The 12,093-nt window shown below is 37.6% G+C and overlaps 1 protein-coding gene across 1 annotated transcript in view; it reads left to right on the top strand.

Annotated features, from left to right (window-relative positions):
- Nucleotides 1-12,093, top strand: part of IFT74 (intraflagellar transport 74) — a 2,643,271-nt gene that overhangs the window by 361,973 nt on the left and 2,269,205 nt on the right. Inside the window, exon 8 of the mRNA XM_044061439.1 lies at nucleotides 1,585-1,646. Within this exon, the coding sequence (XP_043917374.1) occupies nucleotides 1,585-1,646 (62 nt within the window). The remainder of the gene's footprint in view (nucleotides 1-1,584; nucleotides 1,647-12,093) is intronic.

Raw genomic sequence — 12,093 nt, 5'->3', positions numbered from 1 at the left:
TTTTAATGCAGAAGGCAAGACCCCCTGCACCCCTCATGTGGGGGGGGGGCTATGCCCCCCACAACCCCTGCTAACTATATATACCAACTCCAAGATCGCACAGCAGTGGAGAAGGGGCAAATGCCATCATACATTATTGTGAATTTCCAGTCTTTTGGGATTCATTCAGGCTTTTGATTTTTCAGTCTTCTGAGGTACACCCATATATAACCCTAGGTAAATTAAGATAGAGGAAAACAAAGGAAGACATGAATGTTCATTTAGAAAAGTAGCACAAAAAATAAGAAGTTAACTTGAGGAGGGAGACTGGAAAATCAGTTTGGAATAGAGGAAGACCATATGGCAACTTAGACTTCATGCTTCTAAGGCTTCTGGTCTGAATGAGGTCTCATTTTGAACAGTGCCTTTATGACTTTAGGCTGACCCAGAAGTCATTTATATAATGCTAGCAAAAAATAGTTTGTTTCTCATAGAGATGCACAGGATTAAATACAAGAGGTATTGTATTTAATGTATTTTACATTGTAAGAAATATTTTCGTTTTTTTCAGATACATCCAATTGTAATTTATTCATCTAAAGGAAATATTTTAAATTAATTTAATGATTTGTTCAATGAAATTGATCATGTGATTAAGAGGTTTTAAATTGATGGATGGGTAGAGGTTGTGCTCTCAGCAAGAAGGGAATCTAAAACAGAAAACAGAACAAACAAAAGTTTCCATTTTTATCTAATCGCTTCTATTTGAAACAAGTGTAGATCATACAGTGAGATCACAGAACAGATGGGTAAGGCAAAATTCATTTTTTGTACTATTGTGCAATGTTGAGGCTAGTATATTTAGGGATGCAGAAGTGTTAGGTAAGCTGTATTATTAAGCTGCATGATTACAGAATAGTGCAAAAACATTATTTTTGTATTTGTTTTCATTTTTTTTGTTGAGTTAGGAGTCTGTTAAATCATCACACTACAATCTACTACCCACTCTCCAAAAGGAGTCCTGATCAGCTGTGTTCAAGATAAGTCAATATGAACTTGCTTATCATGACTTGTGTATTCTTTAACTGTGGTTGTTTATTCCAGTGTGTGCTTTCACTAATGAAATATTTGACTGTTAACAGTTTTTGGGTTACATTTCCTTTGCTGTTCTTAACAAGTCTACTAAGAAAATGTTTAAAAACCCTTACCTTTTAAACTGTTAATATAAAAATTCTTTGAGTATAGGATGTTGCAGATTTCTTTTTGACACTCAAGTCTTGCAACATTAACATCAGAAGAGTGATCGTGCATATGTGCGTGTGTGTTGGGGGAGGCATTTGTTTGTATTTTGTAACACTTGAACCAGTTGTGGCAGTGTGCAGTAAATTTAATAATTTTGCTTTATGGAAAATAAAATAAAATTAATATAAAGCATTACTTTTTAAGGCATAACTGGCATTGATGTTGCATTTCAAGGTGTATAGAGCTGCATGATAGCACCTAGACTCATATTTGGACCTTTCTTGTTCTCTTTTTCCTCACTCTGAATACGTTACTTCATTTGCTATTTCATCTTGCATGTTCTGTTTGATTTTTATGTTGAAGCTTAAAGCACAAAATGATCGTGAATACCAAAGCATAGATGCTATCTTCACAGAAAGGCATGAGTAAGTAGTTACTTTTCTTTAATCTGCATTGTATGTACTATTTTGTATATTCTGACAGTTTCTAAAATAAGCATGTGAGTAACTGCTGCTGGAAGTATTTTAACATATTTCTGCAGCTGAGAGTAATTTAATATGAACATTTAAATTTCTAAGCTGCTCCTGGCTGAAGTAGTGCAGGAATATTTCCACTGTTTCTCTTTTTTTTTTCCTTCTGCATTTCACAGACACCAGCAATAACATTACGAAATTAAAGGGGTGTAACTAGTGTTTTATTCTTATATTTATTTCTATTTATCACCTTGTGGGGAAACCGTCAGAATGCCTTATCTGTAAATACCTGTGCTCTTTGAAATAAGTTGTTGTTTCAGTTGTGATAGTCATTGGATCAAAAGAATACGAGGCAACTGAGACTGTTGGCCATTTGCTCCTTGTTAATACCCACACATATTCTGGGGTCTATAGTATAAGAACGAAGTTTTAAATATTCGAACGCCATATGGGCGACAACAAATGGTCGAATATTTAAAACCTTGCAAGTGTGAACAGAGATCGCTGTAGGGAATTCTTCCCTTTACTTCAGCGTAGTGCAATCTCGGAGTTGGTATATTTAAGTAGCGGGGGGTGTGGGGGTGCAGGGGGGCTTGCCCCCCCCCCTGCTCAGAGCGATCAGGTAGTTTTTTCTTTTATTTTTTACATTTTTTATTTTGGTTTCTATGTTTTATAACTTCACTCATATGGTGTTGCCCATATGGTGTTTGAAGTTGTAAAACTTTGTTCTTATAATATAGACCCCATATTCTGTACCTCTTTTTTCAAGGAGTGCTATCCCAGTCAACCCAGGGGTGAATTTGTGAATGCCCATTCAATCATCTAGTTCTTGTTTGTAGGAGGATATCACACTGCTAAATTTGCAGTGGAAATTTATTTCAGAGGTGGGAAAGGCTTTGCATAATGACATAATGACTCTATCTCTTTCTGCACTGTGTTTGGTGTGTTTATTTGCTGGTGCAGAATTAGACCCCTGATCCTGGTATTAGTGGCACTGTTTGACTTTTGGAGATGAAAGAGATCTATGATGACAATGTCCCCAGTGGCACAGAAGGCAAGGCATAAATCATGCCTTAGGAGTCTGTATGACACTGAGTAAAGGAGCAGTGCTTCCAGTCTTTTCTGGTAGCTTAGAGTTTTTAAGTTAATGATCTTGGTTAATAAACTCTCATGTCTTTCTAATTGTTTGATATGTCCAGTGAGGTACATCAGAAAAGGGGCATTGTATTCATTGATTGGCCTAACCAGTGCAAAATATAAGGGGAGAGTGAATTCTTTAGATCTGGATTTATGTTCCTTCTGCTGTCAGTCATGCTAAACAGAAAGACTTAATGGCTACTGTTGTTACATGGTGAGGAAAGGAGATGCCATTATCAGCGTAAGTTCCAGGGTCTTTAACAATATTCTCTTTTTGAAGTGAGTTGTCATCAGTGTTGTAGGTTGGAGGAAGGGGTTGCCTATCAGATGCGACAGTAATGCACTTTTTGACTGTTAACGTATGTAAGTTTGTAGAGGAGGGCTTGAGTGTCAGAGGGGGATCTGTTAATTTAAAATCATCTGCAAACTTGGCTAACCAAAGATCTTGGTTTCTGATCTAACGATCCAGAAAAGTATTAACTTATATATTCAAGCTTTCTTCTTGGCTACTGTGGATAATTAATTGCTTTCTCCCATGTCACTTTTTGCATTAATTTGTTCTGAGAACACACACACACACATACACACTTATGTATGACAAAATAACCCATTTAAAGCAGATTATAAAGTTTTGGAAATACTTTCAATCAGTGCTCTTCCTGCTTTTCACTGAAACAATATGAATACCAAGGTTATGAAACTGCTTAAAAGCAGCAAATCAACATTTGTACTGAAAGATGTTCTGATAATGAAAGCTGAATAAATACAATTTCAGAACTGAGCTGAGCACAGAATTTGTACTATTATAGCTCAGAATTTGCACTGTAATCGATAAACTGTCAAAAGACATTTCAGTGTTTTACCAGTAAGTTTCAACATAGTGTGGTCTTATGTTGAGATACTGAAACACAGGACTGGGGAAGAAGCAACATCCTATTCTTTTGGCACACACACACACACACACACACACATATATATATATATATATATATCTATATATGTGTGTGTGTGTGTGTGTATATATATATATATATATATATATATATATATATATATATATATATATATGTGTGTGTATATATATATATATATATATATATATATATATATACACACACACACATATATATGTGTGTGTGTGTGTGTGTGTGTGTGTGTATATATATATATATATATATATATATATGTGTGTGTGTATATATATATATATATATATATATATATATATATATATGTGTGTGTGTGTGTGTGTGTATATTTATATATATATATATATATATATATATATATATATATATATATATATATATATATATATATATCTTCAGATTGAATTCTGAATGAATTATCAGTTGTGCAAACTAAACCCCGGTTTTGCATTTCTTTTACCCATCTTTTCTCACTTTTTTCTTTCTTTCATACATAGATATTTTCTGTTTTTCCCTTGTTCTAGAAATGATGTATACTTTTGAAATTTAAGAATCTAAGACGGTGATTTCTGCTGGCAGAATACAGATTTACTCTCTGTCTTGGCAGAAGGGTTCTGATGGCATTTGAGCTTTTGTTTTCTTTATAGGATGCTATCTTAAGTGATCCCTAACCAGTAGTAACAGGATGGCACTTCAAAGCAGCCAGAAACCCCCCTTAGCTAGCACAGAATGACCAATGTCTTAACCCAAGGCGTAAATCCGCACATTATGTTGCAAACCATTGACTCATCTCGCATGTCTATCAAGATAACTCTTTACAATGTATTTCACTGCTTACGTATCCAGTTATGATTAATACAGGATAAACTTTCCTCCGTACAACACAGGCAGATCATGGGACAAATCTGTCCTTGGCTAACCATCAGTGTCAAATCCTAATAAGACAAAGAGACCTAGTGTAGAAAACTTGGATAACTAACTCAGCCAACAGTAACATTTACCTCAGATATGTAGAACAAGGAGTCCCCTGCAGTACTGCTTAACAGTAGCAGTCAAACACATTTTTTCGGTACTCCACTTAGGGGCTAACCTGATCAGTTTTATTTTTACTTTTCCAATAAAATTGCATGCAGAGTTCAGCATATTTGATTGCAAGCCTAAAGAAAAAATTTCATTAGTTTATTTAAAATATATTCTCATGTTCAAGTGTCCCATACATTTTCTCCGTGGTTTGTCTGCATGGCGTAAGAGTACAACTCATGATTTTTGGAACATATCTCACAAAAGTTGCCTGTTCTAGCCTAATACTAAAAAGGAGTTGAAGAAGAGCAACCAGTTCAATTCAGACAACATTTCTGTGGTATAGACAATTAGCCCTCACCATTTCACCCAAAAATGTAATGGAGAACCATTAGACACCTAACTGACCACATCAGATATTGTTTTTTGTTAAAATAGTCTCAGTGGACAACAGTGCAATCCAAATTAATTCAGACTTTATTTACCGTCATCACTAGTTATAACCCAAATCAGACAGCTGCTGGATCTTCCACCCTTTCAGAGTATTGCCTGTCCTATACCACAAAAATACCCACTATCAGAAACCTGTTCTACTTCAAAATAACTGAACCAAAAGAGGTCCAGAATCTCTTAAAATGGACAGAAAAATCAGAAGCATGACTTAGCAAACATCATCTGGCCTTTCTCAGGATGGCATCAAAATAAATTGTCAGACCACTACCCTATGTTTTAATCTCTGTTTAACATCAGGAATCATCTTTTACAGGAAACATACCTAGCCTTTGCAAGGAATGTGTTCATACACAAATTGGACTGTGGGTTTCCTATTAATTTAAACAACACACTCTTACTACAAACCACTTACTACAAAAACAACTGAAGACAAAATATGTTGGTTTGCTTACCATCTAATCCACTGCAAGCTCCTGAACAAGTTCCTTTGGTTGCCATTAAGTAGAAGCACCACCATTTTGTTTGCTACTCCACTGTACAGTATATTAAAATTGTAATACATTTGTGATATAGGGTATGCAGTTCTCTGAAAGGTTGGTAGATGTAGCAGCTGTCTGATTTGGGTTATAACTAGTGATGATAGTAAATTGGTCAGGATTACACCTTACTGCGTCAGTAATAACAGACAACTCGCTACTAAAATGACATCTGTATGGTCTAGCTATAAATGAAAAGTCTTTTTCAAAAATTGTCAGCATCAATCACATATCTAAAACATCTGCTTGCAGACAACATTATCCATTTTCAAAACTAAGGTGCAAATGTTTTAACAAAATCTCAGGCACTCTTTACTGTTGGACTGTAGGTAGTCCAGGGCCTGTCTTGAAAACTGTATTGTGGTGAATCCCTTGATGAACGTTGCTAAAATATGCATTATGTGTGATTACTTTGTAAATTTCTAAGGTATATATAATGTGTTACACACCCAAGTGTCACTTTAACCATTTTTTGTATAAATACTTATCTGCTTTTTGTATTACTTTAAATTCCTCTTCATACTACCAGAGATTTTGCTCAAGGTTGAACATTTTATAGCCCCTATTACCATCCAGTCAATCATTGATTGAAGCATGTAAGGGAAGCAGTGTCAGATCTGGTGCGTGTGTTTGTAGTATTACTCATTTTTTCACTTCAAGATAGTAGCACAGTAGCCAATTGCAGTTATATGCCCTGTTGCTCTAATGATTATTCTTTGAATTGGTTGGTAATTTTGCCACTAGAATGTCTTTATTAATGCACGCAGAATGTTTAATCGAGCTGTTTACTCACTGATCTCAGTATTGTTTTTTTGATGTGAGACTTAAAAGTCTGAAGATGTGCTGGCTGATTGGCTAGGACAACCCCGCACTGGGTGTCAGTTGCAGGTAATGGCTATTGTTTTATTCATGCCAGTCTCCATGATCCTTCTTTGTACTCTTCAATATAATAGCAAAAGACATCAAGCAATCTGTCATGTAAGGAATCTCTAAATCTATTTATAATAAGGTATTCCAAAGTTTGTGTCTTGGGAGAATTGCATAATTCATGCTAATTGGGTTTAAAGAATTCATATTGTACCACTGGCAAATGATACAGGTCACTACTCTATCAGCTGGGTTACTTGCACCCTGCTAGCTGGCTGACTTAGTGCATTGCAGTTATGATAGACATGTATTTATATACGAATTATATGCATATTTTAATTTGTTCGTGGTAATACATATGTTAATTTGTCAGTGGTAATGCCAGCTAGATTTGCTACAGGAAATTCATACATTTGGTAAATGTATCTTCATTGGGAATTTGTACTATTAGATCACTGCTGCCTTAGCCTAAGCTGCATGAGACATCCAAACAAGGATTGGAAAATCCATCCAGTTTCCAAAGCTTTAATGCACTTTCCATGTGCTTTGCCGTGGCCCTGCATGAGGGAAGCAGAATAAAACTGGTGGCTAGGGTACCTAAACTTCATAACTTTCTTACTGCCAAAGAGTGAGCTCCTCTGTGAGGTTTGTGTGATCAACCATCTGCAAGCACGTTATCACGGCTGGGAAGAAAAGTTCTCTCTTGATGATTGCCTTCCACATTATTAATATTTTTAAAGAGAATTGTTTATTGTCGGTCATAATATCATGTTTGAAGAAATATTTGGGCTTCTTAGTGGTTGTCACTAAACATGTTATATTAGAAGCTTATATTTTGACTTTTAATTACCTGAGGAGAATCCCTGATAACATTTCTTTACAAAAATTAAATATTTAACTTTTACCTCAAATGTTACAGTTAGGGGCTTGGATGTTTGGTTTTGAGAGTCATCATTAAGAAAACTTACCACAAAACCTTAAATTCTCATTAGTATATTGTACCAACTCTGTTAAGCACTTATCAGACACATATCTCATCTGACGTCTCTCCTGGATCCTTATAGAAATTCTCTTATTTATTTTAATTTTTTTTGTGAGCAAAAATGTACTGTTTTTGCATAACAATGTTTTGAGGGGCTGTGGTTCGAATATTTGGTGTTTGTCACTAAAAAATTTTACCCTACAATAATGATTTTACTATCTGCCTCTGAGTCTGTCTCTCTCTCTCTATTTTTATTCTGGCTAGGAAGTGGACCTGGGTCCCGCTAACTCTGTCAATCCCTCTCCAAGTCACTAGAAGAAAAAAGATGTTCTTCATGTTTCACTGTTGCAGTCATTACATTTGGGTAATCTGCTGGCAGGTTGCCCTCAGTCGACCTGACTAACAAAGTCTTGGGTCCTGCGTCGGTTGCTGTCTCCTCTTCCATGACGTCAGGTCGTCAGAGGTATAAAACATGCACCCGACGCCATTTTATTCAGTCTTTCCTGCCGCGCAGTGCCCGAAGCAGAAGCAGTTCGCAAGTGCCGGTCAGCCAACTCCTGAAATCTTCGCATCAGACTATGCTTGGGGGGGGGGCCCACCTGGCGGGGAGATGCATTCAGGGCAAATGGAGCCCAAAACAAATGCATCTGCATATCAACCAGAAAGAGATGCTAGCTGTTCAGAATGCTCTGACAGCCTTCAAGGACTTACTTCATCCAGGACAACTACTGATAAAGACGGACAACACCACGGTTATGTGGTACGTAAACAAGCAGGGAGGTACACATTCTTACCCCCTTTGCGGACTAGCCATGGCATTGTGGAACACAGCTTTGACTTACCAAATACATCTTCAAGCTCAATTCCTGCCAGGAAAACAGAATACTCTGGCAGAAGACCTAAGCAGAAATATTATGGACCCACACGAATGGAAACTGGATCCACAAATCTTCAGCATGTTAACACGAAAATGGGGGAGCCCAGACAAAGATCTATTTGACTCTCCCCAAAACTATCAGCTGGACAAATTCTGCACAAGAATTCATCACAAAAAGCATAGAAAGTGGATGCCCTATCCTTCAGTTGGAAATACCTATCAGTCTATGCCTTTCCCCCTCTGCCTCTTCTCTCCAAGGTCTTACTAAAAGTCAGACAAGAAAAACAAAAATGATCCTAGTTTCTCCAGACTAGCCTTGACAACACTGGTACCCATTTCTTAGGAATATGTCTCGACTTCCCCCTTGGTACTTGCCTCAAATACCTCATCGACCATCTCAGCAGAACAATCAAGTTCTGCACACTCAGCTTCAAACTCTGAACCTTGCAGCATGGCTGATCATTTAATTATTCAAACAACACCTCTCAGTAAATCTGTGATGGATGTCATTTTGGAAGCCAGAAGGTCTAGTACTAGAAAATCTTATGCTGATAAATGGAAGAGATTCTGTGCTTGGAACCAAGCACAAGGAACAGACACAGCAAAGTCCAATATTCCTCAGATTTTACAATATTTGACTGAGATGCTTGACAAGGGCCTATCTTTTTCTTCAGTAAAAATCCATGCCTCTGCCATCTCAGCTCATTACGACACAGAGCCTCCCCTCTTTTCTCATCCTCTGCTTAAACACTATCTTAGAGGGGCCAAAAATTTAAGGCCTCCCAGAAAAGCATCAACTCTTGCATGGGACCTCAATTTTGTTCTGGAAAAACTCACCCTGACTCCTTTTGAACCAGCAGCTACTGTGGATATAAAATTTCTGTCTTGGAAAACAACTTTTCTCTTGGCAGTCAATTCAGCAAGAAGGGTTTCAGAACTACAGGCTCTCATGGCTGTGGAGCCTTTTATTACATTTTACCCGGACAGGGTGTACCTCAGGACCAGTCCTTCTTTTATGCCTAAGGTGGTATCCAATGTGGCTCTTAACCAGACAATTCACCTGCCAACTTTTTACCCAAATCCGCAGAACAAGGGAGAGTGGATTCTGCATTCATTGGACGTACACAGACAACTAAGATTCTACTTGAACAGGACCATTTCTCTCAGAAAATCTGAGCAACTACTGGTAGCATTTGCTGCAGGGTCAGAGGGGAAGGCTATATCAAAGCAGACCATTTCTAAGTGGATAAGCCACTGCATTCGTTTCTGCTACCTGCACCATGGTAAACCTGTGCCCAAGGGGATCAGATCTCATTCCACCAGGGCTGCCTCTACCTCAGCAGCTTTTCTCAGAGGGGTTCAAACCAAAGACATTCTAGAGGCTGCTACTTGGAGCTTTGTTCATACCTTCACAAAGCATTATCATTTGCCTCTCTTCTCCAAATCCAGGGCAGGCTTTGCCACTGCAGGTCTGCAGGGCCTTATAGCTGCTCCTAATGCTGTTTAGCTCCATCCTCCCATACATAGCTTTGAGATTCTACCCAAATGTAATGACTGTAACAGTGAAACAGGAAGAACATAGTACAGTTGTATACACTTACCATAAATGTAGATGTTCGAGTGTATTCACTGTTGCAGTCCGGGCTACCCACCCGCCATCCCCCTTTTCTATACCTTTTTCTTTCCTTCACTATATACTAATGCCTTTGTGGTGTTAGATGAAGGTAAAGTTTATGTTGCTAAAAGTGCATTTACATATTTTTCCTGTTTATATATATATATATATATATATATATATATATATATATATATATATATATGTATATATTTATATATATATATATATATATATATATATGTATATATTTATATATATATATATATATATATATATATATATATATATATATATATATTTGCTCCCCATTTGGGGGCACCTGACATCTGGGTCAAGAAAAGCTGAATAAAATGGCGTCGGCTGCATGTTTTATACCTCTGCCGACCTGATGTCATGGAAGAGGAGGCAGCAACCCACGCAGGACCCAAGACTTTGTTATTCAGGCCGACTGAGGGCAACCTGCCAGCAGATTACCCAAATGTAATGACTGCAACAGTGAATACACTCGAACATCTACATTTATGGTTGTTGTTGTTGTATCTTTCGGCTTTTCCCGGTTAGGGGTTGCCACAGCGGAACTCCAGTCCGCTAATGATTGGTAGTTGATTTTTACTTGCTGAGTTACCAGCCCTGACGCACAACCTTCAATGAAGGTACGCCCATTCACGCATGTCTCCACACAGAAGACGCTCTAGCTGAGAATCGAACCGGACAGCGTCTTACTGTGAGGCGACAACGCTACCGCATTTATGGTAAGTGTACAAAACTGTACTTTATCCAGAAGGCTTCAACATTCATTCTGGTTTGAGTTGTTCTTTGGACCACTCATCATTTTCTCTTATTCACTTTAGTATTGCTCCTCAGGAAGCCACTAAGGACCAGGAGGCAGGCTCAAACTCTGTGGCTGTTCAGCTACAGTTGCTGGGTAAGGGAAAAGCATCCTTTCATCATCAAGGAAGGGAACAAGGGATGGTCCATAACTAAGTCACTCTAAGGAGCTTTATTGCTGGGGAAGGGGCCATCCTTTGAGATGGTGTTTTTCTGGGAGGTCTTCCAGAAAAAGGAAATAGAAATCTAGGCATTTTTCTCCTTCGGAGACGCATTGAGAAAATTGACTAGGCTTTGCTAAGGGATTATTTAGAAACCTTCATTGTTTTAATGCTGAGTCCTATCCTTCCTTTAAAAGGAGAATATTTTCCTCTCTTACAGATACTGATTCCCATCCCCCCCTCAAATGTTTCACCCACCCTATCCTTGTAATCCTGTAAAGCTTTTCCATTGTCAAGGCCTTCACTTTTCTCTTTGGCATTATAGAATCTCAGATTCTTGGGTTCAAAGAATCATTCAAAGAAGGTTGCGAATGACAGTGTGATTCCTTTCCTCCTTTTCAAGGGATTCCTCCACATCAACCAGTTTGACCTCTCTATCTCATTCTATATTAAATCAGATGCTGTCTCAGGGGGGTTATAGAGCTCGTTACCCCAGACCTAAGAATTTGGAGACCTGTCTTACACTTTTCTTTTCTTAAACTACTATTAATTGTGGATTGAAAAGATGTTTATCATCACATTTCAATCCTCAAGGATTTCAGACGCTTTTATGTTTTTTTTGTATTTGGTTCACATTTTCAGTTTTCTGCATTGCCATTTGGTTTATCTACAGCTCTGAGAGGGTTTACAAAGTGACTGGCCCATGTAGCAGCCCATTGCTGGTTGCAGGAAGTTCAGATTTCTCATATTTAGATGAGTGCCTGGATTTTTGCAGATTCCATCACATGCTGTCAAGAATATTCAGTTTGAGTAATAAACCTTTTTCTCAGCCTGGAATTTCAAGCGAACAAAAATAAATCTCTGATTCCTTCCCACAGGATAGAGTTTCTGAGATGTCTTCTGGATACAACAATCATGATGGGTTTTCTTTCTCAAGACAAAGTGTAATATTACAAGGAATTTCTGATGTTTTCCAGCAAGACATAATTCT

The sequence above is a fragment of the Protopterus annectens genome, chromosome 2.part0 (genome assembly GCF_019279795.1).
Source record: "Protopterus annectens isolate FY-2018-M chromosome 2.part0, PAN1.0, whole genome shotgun sequence".
NCBI lineage: Eukaryota > Metazoa > Chordata > Ceratodontiformes > Protopteridae > Protopterus > Protopterus annectens.
Note: the sequence above shows the minus strand (reverse complement) of the source record. Positions and strands in the feature narration are given on the sequence as shown.